The 16,797-nt window shown below is 37.8% G+C and overlaps 1 protein-coding gene across 2 annotated transcripts in view; it reads right to left on the bottom strand.

Annotated features, from left to right (window-relative positions):
• Window positions 1-16,797, bottom strand: part of METTL24 (methyltransferase like 24) — a 112,031-nt gene that overhangs the window by 55,726 nt on the left and 39,508 nt on the right. For both annotated transcript variants that reach the window (XM_032650626.1, XM_032650627.1), the window contains exons 3-4: window positions 13,565-13,704; window positions 4,382-4,610 (exon numbers count right to left, since the gene is read on the bottom strand). In XM_032650626.1, the coding sequence (XP_032506517.1) occupies window positions 4,382-4,610; window positions 13,565-13,704 (369 nt within the window). The remainder of the gene's footprint in view (window positions 1-4,381; window positions 4,611-13,564; window positions 13,705-16,797) is intronic.

Raw genomic sequence — 16,797 nt, 5'->3', positions numbered from 1 at the left:
AGGGCAAGTGTGGCAAAATATTAACAATTGATGAATTTCAGTGATGAATATATGAGAGTTCATTGTATTATTCTTATTCTTCCAACGTTTATGTTTACATCTTTTCAAAAGAAAATATAAAAATGTAAAAGAGGTAAACTAAAACTCCAGATAATAGCAATGTGGGGCTCATATTCAATGGGTAGTTAAGTTGCTAGGATCCTTGTTGTGTTTAGGAGGAATACAGAAATACTGACTAACTTGATACATTGTTTTAAAATTTTATAGTTAATAATATACATTTAAAATTTAAGGGTAACCAAGACGAATTAAGAAAAAATAGCCCAATTTAAAAGAATTGAAATTTGTCCAATATGCCAGTAATCACAATAAAGGTAAGTGAATTAAACACACCTGTTTAAAGACAGACTCTCAGATTGGATTTAAAAATACAATCCAGGCCTATACTTAATGTCACTCTTACAGACTACACATAAACTGAAACTATATCCAAAAAATATAAAAATAAAGGACTCTAGAATATCATTTAATATAAAACGTATTTCCCCCCCCCCGCCAAAAGAAAAAGCTGGTATGGCAGAGCTAACAGCAGACAAAACAGAATTTAAGGCAAAGAAGATTTCTAGAAATAAAAAGTGACATAACTTATACACATGGTCCGATGTTCTTCCTGAAAGAATCTTATTTTCCATTTCCAACAGCGAAGTGTGAACAGTATTCCCAACAAGCATTTCAATGTAGGGCAGTATCAACATGTTGTTTATATTTGCAAACTCGATAAGCAAGAAGAAAAAGGAATCTTTTTGTAGTTTAATTTCAAAGCTCATATTCTCTTAAACACAGCAATTAATAGCGGGCTGGCTGCCCAGGAAAGCAGAAACTGGCATTCCTTTCAGAGTCCAAGCAGGCACTCAGCCTCGGGGGCAACGTCCTGGGTGGGGGAGGACCTGCCCCCCCAGGGCTGAACAAGCAAGAAGTCAGCTGCACCTGCATCACCTGACCAGCAGGCCCAACCCCATGGTCTACATCTGCTCTGAATTAACTCTCAGCAGCTTATTTCACTTCTATATAGCACAGGATTTACTTTCTATACAATCACCACAAAGCCGTTCAGTGCCCTGAGGATGCAAACAAGAACAGTTCTTCTATGACCAAGTCTGAAGGACCAATTCCCTTCAACTTCACACAAAACTTTCATTAAAAACTCTTGACTAGAATTAGGTGCAGTTAGCAATTTCCAAAGAAATTGCCGATATATTTTCCCTGGAAACAAAGAGAAAAAAGAAAACATTTCTATAAAATTTAGTAAAAACTTACTGAAATTGTTAATAAAAAATTCTTTGAATTTACAATCAAATGACAAATTGACGCCAGGCCCTCTGCTGAAGGCTTTCACACTGTGTTCTCTGACCCAATTCTCAGAAACAATCCATTTAGGTGGTATCATTATCCCCATTTTACTGACAGTCAAACTGAGAGCCGAAAGGTTAAATGACTTGCCCAGTGCCAAAAACCAACAAGAGCACCCATGCCTCAAACCTAGAGTAATGAGCTCACAGAGGTAAGCTCTAATGTAGTCCTGTTATTCATATTATCTCCAGCATGGTTATGACTGAAAATAATAATTCTCATTAACCAGCCTGGATCATTTAGGATACTCTGTGTAATAAAGTCTTCAGAAGAAAGCAACCATTACGATTAATATGAGCAGAAATCTCAGATTCGATATTTCTAGTCATGTTCTGGAAAAATTCTTATGCATAGTTACAGCAACAAGCACTTCAGCCAAGAGAAGACAGTTAATCATTCCAAATAATGCTGGATCCAGGTGATATTATTCCCTGACAGACTGGGCTCCTCGTGCACACACTTTTGCTGATACAGCTGCTCTCACTTGATGCTTTAGAAAGGTTTTCTGATTTACGGTTTGAAGTTGAAATTACCCAAGAGTTTTAAAAGCAGTAAGAAAGCCACATGCATTTTACTGTCACCATCTCAAAATTCTGCCTTTCATTTTTGCCTACATTTTTTCCTGAGTTGCTGGAATGTATAGATGGCTAAAGAGAAGAAGAAAAATAACTCCTTAAAATGGAAAACATCGCAAAACTATATGTGATATTTTAAAGTCATGAAGTGAAAACAAAACAACAAAACCCCTTTGGTCTCTATGGTCACTTGCAGGAAAAATAAGTGAGGGAGGCAAGGCAAACACACTGACATTTTTTAGTGTGTTTTTTCCATTTGTTTTCCCTGCCAGAGCGCTACATCGTATTTACCAGGGTCTGTACACATGCAGAGAAATGAAAACAGACCTTGCCTGCTGCAGGCCAGAAATGAGGTTTCCTTTTATCTGGCACCACGTAGCTTCTAGCTAGAAGCATGTTCCTAATGGAAGCAATCACTCACCAATGGCTTTAGATTTTGTTGTTTTTGTTTTAAAGGATTCACCCAAAAAATCTCTATGAAAGAATACCAGTATCTTTTCAATTTTCAGCAAGGGACTCTTTTTTAAGCGACAAATACATACTTGGCAATTCTGAGCCAGATCACTTTCACTATTTATGGGGTTCTTTCCTCCATTTTTTTTTATTATGGTAAAAATCACGTAACCTAAAATTACCATCTTAATCATTTTTAGTCATTGTTAGTGTTTTCAATAAAATAATAGCCCTAAGAATATAAAAAATCCTTTAAAACATTTATCCTTTTTAAGTATCACTAAATATTTCTGCTGTCTCAGGAGCAGTGTTGTAAAAGGCATCATGCTGCAGCTACAGCATAAAGGTTCGCCCACTGCAGCTCCCATGGAGTTAACAAGCACAATTCAGGTGCCTACCTGGTTATCTGAAAACACGTTTTTCATATGAAATGTGGCACAGATAAATTATATCCACAGATCATTTTTCGAAGTCAATTTTATCCTCACATTTTCCCAATCTTTGGCTAAAATATTATCCAATAAAAGCAAAATGGCTTTGTGTTTTTCACCTCTTTTCTCTACTCAGTCTTTTCTTTGAAGAATGGGGGTGGAGGGCCAGGATGTAAAGAGCATTAAGGGGGAGCAGCAAGACTCCTAAATAAACACAAGGAATCAGTAGTTAGCTCTTTGAATAACCTAGAGTTGACATGCTGAAAGGGTCAAGCCTGTAATTTTCAGCTGCAAAAAACATGTCTATGAAGGTAACATGCAGCAAAAACAAAATAATATTCTGAAAAAATGCTCTCACTTCTTTGGGTTCTGTTCAAAGATTTTATGCAAAAACACCTATATGTGTTTCATTAAGGCTCCTAACTATTAAATGCTAGTTACTCTGAATGGCAAGTCAAAATACAAATACAAATCAAAATAAATACAAAATTCAAAACACATGTTAAAAGAACACCAAATTCTTTGAAGTTGTTCTTGAAAAAGTTCCTGTTGTCCAATTAAAGGAAGTTTTTGTTTTCTGTTTTTGGATTTTTTTTTTAAGAGGAAGAAGAGGAGGAGGAAGGGGAGGAAGGGGAGGAGGGGGAGGGGGAGCAAAAAGAACAATGCAGAGGAAAAGTCTTTTTATTAAAGATCAAGCAGCCAACTCAAGATTTAAAATTGAGTTCCATGTACACTGTATCTCAGGAACACCCATTCTGGTATGTCCTAAATTACATGTCATCTCTGGCTGGGAATAATAGGCCAAGATAGGCCAAGCCCAAGAAGAGCTGGTAATCAAAGGCAAGACAACTACACTCAGGAGAATTTCTCTAGTATCTACCTACAGAATGCAATTAGTCACATCTAAAAATTGCTTTCAAAAAATGCAGTTCAAAGACTGAGTTTCCTTTTGCTATCCATTCACAATAAAATATTTGTAGAGATTTGATGTCTTTTGACATAATTATATCAGTTGCAATACATATAATGTCCATTCAATTTTACAAAGTACATTTTAATCAAAGCTACATGTATCTTCTGACCTTTAAGAGACTCAAAATCATTGTTACAACAGTGAGAAACAAGCGATCTCTTATCAAACACAAACCTGGTTCTGATTACTTTTTGTATTTGAAGCTGACGTAAGTAGTTTGCTCTGTCTGGAAATTCAAAATCAATTCCCAAATGAAAATGGTACTCTTGAGCCCACACCAGAGTAAGTTTCTTACTCTCCTTGCCCAGTCTTGGTCAAAACCTTAGCACTACTCAACAGCAAATAAAATCTTGAAATCAATTTAAAATCTCTATCCTTGCCAAAATGTTGTATCTACAGAGCTGACTCTATAAATAATGATAAGTGATCAGTAAGGTTAAAACTGGACCTTCAACTATCCAATCTTTGGTTTGCATTAAAAAAAAAAAAAGCTTATGAGTTTGTTCACTTTAACTATGAAATCAAATGAAAAATCTGACCTTGTGATGCCCAAATTCATTCAAAATGGTTCTCAGTTTTCTGGTGTTCCTATATGGTTTTTGGGCAGCAACAGCTGGATGGGAGTCCCGCCAGTCGACGGACAAGCGATGATACCAAAAACGCTCACCCTCCAGAATATGAGCTGATTTAACAGTAGGATCAAAACGATGCACTTCACATCCATCATTGGCCATGCTGACCTCAAAATGGGTATCATCACTTCCCAGCCTGTAAAGAAAGAGGATGAAGATCAACAACAAAAAACTATATGGAGCAAAAGTGTTGTATTGACAAAAATGATAGTGCCGAGGTCAATTTTCTTAGTCATATCAAGCCTTCTCCTGTTTTAACACATGGCTGGTTGTACACATTCCATAAACCTTCCTTCACAAAAAGCATTAAAGCTAAAAGCTTCTGGATAAAAGAAAGGAGAGAAATTATGTGCTAAATGCAGACCAGAGAACCACATGTTCAAACATGTAGAAGAATATCAAATTGATTTTTTTAAAAAAGATATAAACTGTAGTAGCAATGAAACAAAGAAGACTATCTAGTCGTCTTAAGAGATTTTCTCAGAATATGTCAAAAATATAAGTCTGAGCAACAGTTCCCTTAGGGAGAGGTGCATGGCCATGGTGCTGTGCATGCAGTTTGACTTAAAGACAACAGCTGTTTTCTTAAGAATGGAGTGCATTTTAAATAATACAGTTAAAGAAAAAAGGCAGACGTATGTGGTTCTACTGGATCTAGTACTCAAGAAGCAAGAGGTATATCACCTAAATTCACATGAGCAGGGGGTAGAAATCATGAATTAATTGTATTAAGTACCCAGTTAGGTAACACATATTGTGGAATATTCATAGTTACAAATTTTTAATTTACTCATAAATATTCCTTACTTGGTGATGTAAGATTCATAACTTTGATTAAAGCATCATTTTGAATGAAAAACATGAAATTAACCAAGAGAAGATGATTTTTTTTAAAAAATGGTGGTTATGACTTTTCTGCCCCAAATACTATAATTAGATGTGCTTAAAGATACCAAAATCCCAGAGTATCTATAATGCATTGGCCAAACCTGAACCCAGGGCAGAAATGCTTCATCCTCTTAGACTCTACTATTACAGACTATTTTATAATTTGGAAATATACAAGCTTATTGGGTAACAATTTAGTTAACTAAAATAATCTTCACTACAGAGATCTTCCACCTAAACATTCTTAATATTCTGTTTGCCTTGTTCTCTCCCTTCACTCCCACTACATTCTTTTAATCTCACTGGACCATGTCATGTTAGCTCTCTGCTATTCTTCAGCTATAATTCTCTTGACACTTTTGGCTAGAAAAAGATTCAGCACTCTTCTCACAAACATTCCCATTCCTTCTACCCAAGAGATCCTGTTTCCTATTTTCAACCTCCTATTGAACCCACACAGCTCAGACCATTGTAATCTCTATCCCAGCTTTCCCCCAATTTGTTCATTATCTAATCTGGTGTTGCAGATTGACTTGCTGGCCCTAACTCTTCACCCCTTCATCCACACTACTGCCATGCTCATCATGTATGGAGTGTCCCTTCCTGTCCCTTGATTTTTTGGCTTGGCTATGTGACTTGCTTTTTGGAAGGAAGGGACATGATACCAGTCCTGATCCTAGGCTTCGAGCACTTCAAGAATGAACAATGGTTCACTCTTTTGTACTATTATTGTGACAAAAACATACCCTGGATAGCTTGCTGGTCTCAGGAAACTAAAAGACATGAGGAGCAGAGGTGTCCCAGACAATCCACTGGCCTTCTATGAAACACAGCTGCCCTTAGCCACCTCAGCCTGAAGTAAAGTCTCTCAGCTGAGCCTGACGTGGATCAACTGAAGCTCAGCTGATCTGCAGACATGTGAGCAACAATAAATAATGGTTTTAAGCTACTGAGTTCTAGAGTGACTTGTTACATAGCAACAGCTAACTGATAAACCTGGCATTAAATGTGTATCTAAGAGGTGCAGTAGACGCTGCAAAGCACTTTTTAGTACACAGATTTATTTCTTTATCGATCAGAATGTTATAAAACTCACCTGTCCCAAGAGATTTTTCACTTAATTAAATTTGTTGAAATTTAGGGAATTCCCTGGCAGTCTAATAGTCAGGACTCCACACTTTTACTGCAAGGGCCTGGGTTCGATCCCTGGTCGGGGAACTAAGATCTCGCAAGCTGCGTGGCATGGCCAAAAAAAAAAAGAATTTTTTGATATTTAGATGAGCAAAACCTGTGTTATCATGGAAACATGGAACCCAATGGGAAAATGGCAGTCCTGTAGCTTTACCAAGAGAACAAAACACTAGTCAAATAAGTACTCATTAAATATAATTTCCATATAAATTTTCTATGTAAAAAAGTGAATGATTTCTCCATGAATTTTCAAAATATAATTTCAAGAAAACACTTTCCACTGTAAAACATGTATGTATTTTAATCAAGCCCTCAGAAATTTTTAAGAATTAACCACATAACAGCTGTGTAACTAGTTTTTTTTAGTAAAGCACTATATTATGTATTGATATGTTTTCAATTTAAACTAGCTTCTTACAATTAAAAAAATAACAAACACACTTAGAAAAAGTTAAAGTTGTATATAAGTATATAAAACAAAAAGTTTCCCACCATGAGAATTTTAGCCATCAATTTCCAGAGATAATCAGTTAGCAATTTTTTGTGTATCCTTCCAGAGATTTTCTACACATGTACAAGGATTCTCTATTAGAAATATCATAAGTACACATACACATATATAAGTTAATCATTAGATGAAGAGGAACTATTCTGTATGATACACTAAATAACATGAAACTACCGAAATTTGTAAATTTTGTTATGCTACTTTTACTAAACAAAATCCATTTAATCTAAATATATAATATGTACTGTGTTGGAAAGTAATAAACTACATTTATTTAATCAAGGTCTGTAATTCTTACTTTCATTTATTCAAAATGGTATTGCTACTTCTTCACACTTAGTTTCAATTAGTCAAGTTTGTGGTAGGTGTAAAAAGCAACAGGAAGAACAAATTTAATATACATAAGTGTTGCAAAAAGTGGCCCAAAGGGGTAAAATCAGGACTCAAATCCAATCCAGGTAGTTCCAAAGCACGCTCTTTACACTCTACCTCACTGCAAGTAAGGGTAGGACACAGAATCATGGAAGGAATATTTGTGAACTTAGGGATCTAGGAAATTGTCAGCTACTAGATAGTAAAGCTCCAGGAAGTAAAGGGCTGTGTCAGTCTTGCTTATTTCTGTATCCCTAGTGCTGAGGAGATAGATGAATGATGACAGACAAACCCACAAAATGCTGCACTAAGTAAAAGAAAACTATTAGGTAGGGTCTGGAATTCCCAGAATATACAGTACAATATCCAACACAGCATGGAATGGGCTACATTTCACTGACTTATTCATGTTTATTAATAAATATTTACAGAGCACTTTATATGTTCAAGGCAGTACCCTAGACACCAGAGACAGACAGATAAATTAAACATGATCCTTGATCTGAAGAAACTCAGAAGCAGTAAAGAAGAAAGATTTTTGAACAAATAACTACAATAAACTAAGTAAAAGAAAATTATTTTTTATAGCAAAAATGTATTTAGTCTATAAGGAAACTATTTTCTGCTCTTATTTAACTGGAAAGAGAATTCGCTGTAGAAAATTTTACTTTATAGAAATTATCTATCTGTATCTCTATATATACATATATAGATATAGATCATGATCATATGGCTTTTACCTCAAAGTCTAAGACAGTTGTTCCAGTTCCTGCCATCACAACTGCATTCCAGCCATCAAGAAAAGTAAAAGGGGAGGTGAAGGTCACATCCTTTCCTCCTAGGCGCATGGCCTAGAAATTGCACACATCACTTGCACTCATATCACACTGCTCAAAGTTAGTCATATGGCCACTTGTAGCTGCAAGGAAGGCTAGAATATGCAATCTTTGGCAAGGTGGCCAGGTGCCCTGCTAAACTCAGGAGTTCCGTTACCAAAGAAGAATGGAAGAATGAATACTGGGGGACAATTAGCAATTTCTACTATAACCCATTTTTGAAATAGTTAAGCTGTTAATACATATATTCAAAGGTATAAGCCTTCATGAAGACTGTAACCTATCCTTCTATGTGGCAGAGAGATAAATTACATAACTCATGCTTATAAATATTATGCTGTATATGTTAATGGAGAGGTTTGAGATCACAAAAACTCTTCAGTACAGAAAGGTCATCAAATCTGAGGGATTTGTTGAAGAAATAGGAAGGGGGCAGATAACAGGACTAAACAGCCAAAGGTAGTAGAATAACAGAGTAACCATTTTTGCCTTTCTCTCCTGCTGTCTCAGAAAGCAACAACTAGGATCCCTAAGTGTGGGTGGGTGTGCGGGGTGTGCACTAAACAACTCTAGGGGGCACCACGCCTAATCACTATAATGATTATGCAGCAGATAAGTAAAGGTTCTTGAGAGAGCAAATGCCTTTCCCATGTTGTATAAAAGTGTCCCTTGAACTAGCTACAGTGCTGGCAACTGCATCCCCTTTAGTGTTACTGAAGAGTAGAAGGGATGGATGTGGCACTGTTTCAAGTCCTTGGTTATTCTTTTAAAATATTTCTAAGAGTATTAAGGTGACTATCCTTTATGTTCCCTAAGAAGCAAAAGCTCAGAGTATAAACACATGAAGAGATGCTCAAGATCGTTAGCCAGTAGGGAGAAACAAAATAAAACTATAATGAGATACCATTTCACATCTACTAGGATGGCTATAATCAAAAAGACCAATAATAGTAAATGTTGATGACAATGTGGAGAAATTGAAACCCTCATACATTGCTGGTGGGAACATAAAATGGTATATAATAACCAAGAGAAATGAAAACATATGTCCACACAAAAACTCATACATGACTGTTCATAATAATATTATTCATAGTAGCCAAAAAAGTGGAAACAACCCAAATGTCTATCAGCTGATGAATGAATAAATAAAATGTGGTATATTCCATACAATGGAATATTATTTGGCAGTAAAAAGGAATGAAGTACTGATACATATTACAACACGGATGAACCTTGAAAGCATTATGCTAAGTGAAAAAGCTAATCAAAACACCACATATTATATGCTTTCATTTATCTGAAATGTCCAGAATAGGTGAATCTATAGAGACAGAAAGTAGATTAGTGGTTGCCTAGGACTGGGAGACAAAGAGCTGAAAGAGGGTTGGAGGGAATTGACAGTCAGTGCTACTGGGTACAGGCCTTCTTTCTTGCGGTGATGATAATGTTCTAAAATTGACTGTGGTGACTAGAAACCATTGAATTGTACCCTTTAAATGGATGAATTGTGTGTTATGTGAATTATACCTCAATTTAAAGCTATTTAAAAAAATAAAATCAGAGCAGATACAGGGAAAGTTTTTAACTCTCATCACTGAAGACAGAAAGGCTGGAAGAAGTAAGACAATTACTGTTTTTCCCAGGAGGAGTTTCAGTCGTCCATTCCTCATCCTAGCAGGAACCAGAGAATCTGGCCAAATAATTATCTAGATCTGTAAACTGCCAACTACTAGAGAAGGAGAAATAGGTTTTCCAAAGCATAAATGACATTGAATAGTGGATTAAAATATTTTATAATTATTAATTTTTATTAAATAACATTGCATAAAATGACAAGACTTCATCTAAAATATATTCTTAACAGGGATGATATCACACCTAAGGGGGCAAAAATTGATTCTTGAGGGCCAAAAAAAATCTTCTTGTTTTTATGTCTAAAGCATAGATAATACATATGTTACATAAACAGATATATGGTGTTATCTATAGTATTAAAATTTCATGGGGAGAGTGATTAGGAAAAAAAATTGTCTAAAAAGGGTCCTTGGGTCCATGATTTTCTGATTCCTCATTCATATAGAATATGAGCTCCTGGGCTTCCCTGGTGGCGCAGTGGTTGAGAGTCCGCCTGCCGATGCAGGGGATGCAGGTTTGTGTCCCGGTCCGAGAAGATACCACATGCCGTGGAGCGGCTGGGCCCGTGAGCCATGGCCGCTGAGCGTGCACGTCCAGAGCCTGTGCTCCGCAACGGTAAAGGCCACAACAGTGAGAGGCCCGCGTACCACAAAAAAAAAAGAATATGAGCTCCTGCTGTGCTAATTAAACTATTAAAAGATTAAAATTTTGGCTCTGAAGCTCATTCATTCCTCTTGAAATGCTCAGGGCAACCAAAAGTCCCAGATTTTCTGCCTAAGGTATTGGCTCTTGTTGCCTAACCATGTATCAAATTTTCTTCTGTCTCACACTGAGAATCTGTCTTCAAACCCAATGGTATTAACATGTCAGAGAACTAAAGGAGAGATGAAAAAGATTTACCTATGTATTATCCCTTCTCAAGTTTTCTCTTCTTTTCCCACTCCTACCCCTGAAACATAATCTTTGATATGAAGGATAAAAAGATGATTTTCCCAATGCACTTTAGCTACCACCCTCATCCCCACCCCATCTCCCCACCATCACCCCTCCACCTCACACACAAAAAGACTTTCAGGGCAGGCCCCATCTAAAGTCATGCAGTAGACAAAATATTATCATGTGAACCCACAGCCTCTCCTCATATCTCTTCTCTTTCTCTTTCTCCATAACATAACCTTCCTTTTCAGTGCCTTCCCCTATCTTAATTGGTCTATTCTATCCCTTTTCAAAATTAAAAAGGATCTTCTTTAAATTTTCAACTGAACTTTACTCAGAGTATACTCTCCTAGAAAAATGTCTTTTACATTAACTACAGAATAAAAAGCTTTGATTCTTCGTAAAGAAATTTCAGACATCAGAGAGAAGGTAGAGGTGATGGCTGCTTCAGTTCTTGGGAGTGGAAGAAAGGTAGGACATGGATCAGAAGGAGGGCATTCAGCCTCTGCTTTCTGATCAGTATATCCTCAGATCCCTTCTTCCTCTCACCCCCAGAAGGCCACCACCCCCCCTCACCCCTCCGTTGCAGCTTCATTCATTATGCTCAGGATAGGAATGGCTGCCACAGCCCTGAGGTTTGGAGCACATACTGCCTGGATGTGGGCGCCCCGTGACCCACATGCCACCTGCCCTCCCCACCTATCTCACAGCTATCCCAACACGCCTAAATGCTTGCACCTCAGGACCACCACTTCTTCCCTCAGCATCAATTGAGGTGTTGTCAGTTGGCTATTTACCTGCCCCTGAAGCAAGCAATTCACCTGAGAAGATTCTCAATCCTGAGTAACAGGACAATCAACATAAACATCCACAATCCAAAGCATCCTTTTTTAGGACATAAGAAATATTTTCTTTAGTTTCCAGTTTTCAATTAAGCATTGTTAGGTTTTAAATCAAATGTTGGCACTTAAAATCTATTCATTTCTTTTCCCAGTGGAATTCAACTGCTCCTATCTGCTCTTTACAAAGTTGATTTTGAATAGTGAACATTTAAATGAAAATAAGAAACTACCTTTTTACATGTAATAATCTGAACTCTCACAGCAGAACCACTTCATCTAATGGCTCTGAAGTATAAGGAAAGCAAAAAGGAACGTGAAAAATTTCCCCCAAAACAGCTTTCGCAGTTTTGTTTTACACAGTTGTATGCTTTAAATGAAATTATTCCGGGGTGTAAAATATTAACCAAAACATAAAGGCAGTTTGGAGCAAGAAAACAGGACCAAGCTGAGATCTCTAATTTGCATGTAGTACTATGCAATTATTTTTATGACCTATTTTCATACATTGTTAATATGATATAAAATAAACTTTCGACTGTCACAAGTTCCCATTCTTTATACAGTCTTGCATCATAGCTGGTGGGCTCCCAGAAAAAGAGCTCTGTTCTAATCAACTGGCTGAGCAACTCATTTCCTAATCTTCAGGCTCCTAGTTTAAACCATGGCAGAACCAGCTTCCCTCTTCAGTCTTCTTACCTCAAGCAATCTTTATGTAGCAAATATATATTTAGTGCCTACTGTGTACCACGCTCCACTGATATATACCATGGCTCTTCATTTAACCCATAGAAGAATGTGTCCATTATCCTGAAACTTATTTCAAACTTGTTGTTTTTGCTTTTGTTTTAATCCACAATGACTCTAAGAATTCTTGTTTGATGAAGTTTGACAACGGTCGTGATCCTCTGTGTGTTAGCACCTTTTGGTGGGTCTCCACAGCACCCAAAGGTCAGCTCTGAACCCTTATCATCTAGGATTCTGGGTGGCAGCTGTCACTCATGAGCCTGAATGTAAATCATAGAGGAGATGAAACCTATCGGTGAGGAACAAGCAGAGGACGCTTGTGAGGGTCCCCAGTATTTTGTAAAGGACTCCAGGGATCTTGCCTGAGAACCTAACCACACAGCTTCTAGAGTCGATGCAACAGAGTATTCCAAACAAAAATAACCCTCTCCTACCTTTTTTTTGAGACACATATAATTTGAAAATTCTCGGGACTGTTTATATGAATACTGATGCGTTTCGTATATTTTTTATATAATCTCATTATTTTATATTCACCCTTTTACAAAAAGCTCTCTATATCTATGCGTACATTTAGGTCATTTTCAGCCTGAATAACTGAATATCAATAACTTCCCACAGTTTTGACAAAAATCTCATTATTTTCATAGGAGTTCCCTCTTCTTTCTTTTTACAGTGTAAAAGTACACACAGATTTACCATTGGCATTGAACACAAAATAAACATAAAAATCCAACAGTGGCCATTTGTCTTGGGTCACTCATCATAACTGAGCATAAAATTTCTAATATACTCACTGTTCCTTTTTTTCTAGGTGCATTCTTAATACTTTTCTGTTTCTAATAAGAATGCTCTAATTCTAGCTGAGAATCATCGGCTTCACCGAGAGGATCATCATCATGCTGAAAATGGAAGCTGTCAACTTACTACCAACAGAATGGGAGAGAAAGTGGCCCCGGCCACTGGTGCTCTGCAAGTGCCCACAGTTACGTAACAGACAGATGAGTCTGAAATGATGGCAGGAGAAGAAGCATAGCACCCGTTATACCCTGCAACCATTCATAATTTATGTTGCTGAAAAAGCGTTGGCTGCCTGCAGGAGCGTTTTTTGTTTTCTGCTGTAAAATGTACTTACCCTAAAGAATAGAGGCGGCACTGCTTGTTGCGAATTTGATGACCTAAGCCAAACCTGTCATCAAGACAGACAGACCAGGGCTTTTTTGAAGGGCTGGAGTCAGTAGCCAGGCTGTCTGTGCTCACGTGATCACACGCAATCTGTAAGGATTGGAAATCAATGTGAATAATTTAAAGCACCGGGGTGATAGATGGTAGGTAGAGATTTAACTGCTTTCCCAGTCCCTGAAAACTGTAACGGGAGAGTTATGTCCTTCTCCACTGCTAACTACTCCCCTCCCCAGGGAATCACAAGACTGCTGTAAAATGTTTGGAGGAATTCCAAATACTAGATTATAAGTAACCTCGTGGAGACTAGAGGCAGGTTTGAAGGGAAGTTAAGAACTGCTATAGCCTTGTGCATGGAGTATACAGGGGAGAACAAATCAGGAGCAAGGAAGGCAGGGAGGAAAAGTCAGGAAAGCTCTGCAGAGGTGTGTCAGTCTTGGAGGAGGAACAGAAGTTGACTAAGAGGCTGAGACCAAGAAGGGCATTCCAGACATGGAGAACAGTGCTCCCAAACCACAGAGGTCTGTTACCCACAGCATTCCTATTAGAAGTTGTGAGATATGACCAAGAGCATAGATCTCTGAAGGATACAAGATTATCTATTCTTTATCTCAGGCAGATAAGGTCGGGCCACCATGGTCTGACCAAGCATGTGTTAACCAAGGTAAACAGCTTGGGGTCAAGTGAGACTAATGCATAGTTCCTACTAACAAAACAGTACTCTCTGGGTTACACTGGTCCATTGAAATTCCTCCTGGGGGGAAAGGGCAAGAGCCCCAGCCAGGAAGGAGGTTTTCCAGAGCTAGCCCAAGCAACTCTCTTAACTCATCCATCAAAATTAGATAAGAAAACCAAAAGGAACATGTATCTAAGTCAAGTGGAAGGAAGCCAGTCTCTAATTTCAAATGTACATTAAGTAAACATACTTAGTGAGGAATTCTGACTTGTGTTGGATGCTGGCACTGTGTGCACAACTGAGGCTGTTGGAACCAAAGAAAACAAGTTCTGTGGCCAGGGTATTTATCTTACTGAGCAATAGTATTTCCGCCTAATCCCTCAAAACTCTCACAGTCGTCATGATGCTCCATGAATCATGCAGCAGCTCTTGCTGTCACATCACAGACAACAGACCACTCCAGATGCAAAGGATGTTTTGAGGTTCACTGCTTTAATGCATTAGAAAACATAACAGGACAATTTTCTTCTTAAGAAGGTACTCCAAACTTGCCCCATCCTTTTATTAATTTAACTGATTTTCCAAAATGTTAATCTGAAAAGAGCATATTACATGGAGCCAGCATCTCCCTTATTCTTGCTGTAATCTAGGGCTGGCCTGGCAAAATTATCCCAGCACTATCTACCAGTGACTGAGAGAGAGCCTTCTGCTAGAATCTGGACATTTTATAGGAAAGCTTAAAAAGTGAAATCCTAAATATTTATCTGTTCTTTTCTTTTGATGAAATAAAAACTCACATTTTGAGGCAAGAAAAATTTAAACATGAAATTTTATAACCCACCACACGCCTTCTATGTGCAGACATCTTTGGTGAACTTTATGTACAATGCAAATACATCTTTCCCCTTAAAGATAAGAGACTGGTGCAGAACAGACTGGGTCAGATGACCTGGGGAGATACTGGGCCTCAACTAATGGAAATTCTTAGCTTAAATACTTACTTAGGACCTTATTAATTTTACTAGCTATATTACTTGTAGTCTGCCTATTTTGCAAGATAATTGTTTCTTGTAGTACTACCATATGTGTGATGGAGTCTTCAATAAAATTAATGATGATCAGATGACTTGAAACAACTGACCAAATATATAGTCCTGTAAGATCAAAGATTGTAATAGTGTAACTTTGGACATGAGAAGCAACAAGAGCAAGCATTTCCTAGACCATAAAAGACTAGAAAGACAGATGGTCCAGAGGCTTTTGACTATACTTAACAGGGCCAAGTCCAGTAATAGCACATTAAGTAGCCTATCAATGAAATCCTTGACTGACCTGGGAATGAGCATTCCTAGTGCCGTGAGACAAATTGATCATGAAATGCCTCCCAAACCTTGGTCAGAATTAAGACCAAAAGGGAGGGGATTGTAGAATAAAGAATGTTGCCCACCACCTAGTTCTACAAGAATCTCATTAGCCACTGCAGTCACTGACCTACAGTACACCCTGAAAGGAATTCAGGGCAAAAATCAGGATGAGACATTCTGTGCTCTGGAAAAACTGGCAGAATAGGCCTTCAGATAGTTAGATATTTTCAGGGGAAAATGTATGAATCCTGTTTCTTGCATCTGCCCATACTTAGAAAAGCACTATAACTATTAACTAAGATACCTGTTCCTTGCTATTAATAGTAACTTTCTACCAAGATGTGTTATTGATTGCACGGACCCCTTTGTCAAAATCATATATCTACTAACCTCCCCCCTAACCTCCTCAGAACAGTCCTCAGAGCTGAGAGACCATCTCCCAGGTAATAATCCTCAGTTTGGCCTGAATAAAATTTTCCATTTCTTTCTCAGATTCACTATTGATTAATTTTTGTCAATATCCTCAACCCAGTATCTCGCTCTCAATACTTCTCTATCCACAACCATGGTTTAAAGAAAAAAGTGATAATGAAAATGGAATTGAATCTTCTCTCAAGCAACTAGTACAGAACACACTTATTAACTGGATCCATCAACATGTTAATTTGTATAATTCATTTTCTACGATTCTCCCACAAATAAATGGAAATTATGCCTCTGCCTGCCCACTTCTTGCCTCCACTCACCCACCCAAAGGAGAAGCTGCTAATCTAATTAGTCAAAGCTCAATGTTCATCTGGCTGGTTTTCACTAGTAGGTAGATTACGATGCCTTCAACCTTCACTGGAACTTGGTTCCACGCCCTGGCTCCTGCAGGCAGTTAGCTAAGCCCAGGCAGTTTGGTGGGCCCCAAAGACGTGCCTGGATCTCTTAAGACTGAACCTTTTGTTCTAGGGCAGCTTCCTGGGGGTATTTTTATTAAAGGGGTATGATGATTTATTTATTTATTAAAATGGTATGATGATTTGCTATTGTTTCTTTGTATGTACTCTCCCTAAGAGCCTCCAAAAGACAGATCAGGAGACTGACATTCGCAGGTACTTGTTCATAGTACCCTCCCAACACCATTTAAACCTAACTCTAGCC

Source organism: Phocoena sinus, chromosome 12, assembly GCF_008692025.1.
Source record: "Phocoena sinus isolate mPhoSin1 chromosome 12, mPhoSin1.pri, whole genome shotgun sequence".
Classification (NCBI taxonomy): domain Eukaryota; kingdom Metazoa; phylum Chordata; class Mammalia; order Artiodactyla; family Phocoenidae; genus Phocoena; species Phocoena sinus.
Note: the sequence above shows the minus strand (reverse complement) of the source record. Positions and strands in the feature narration are given on the sequence as shown.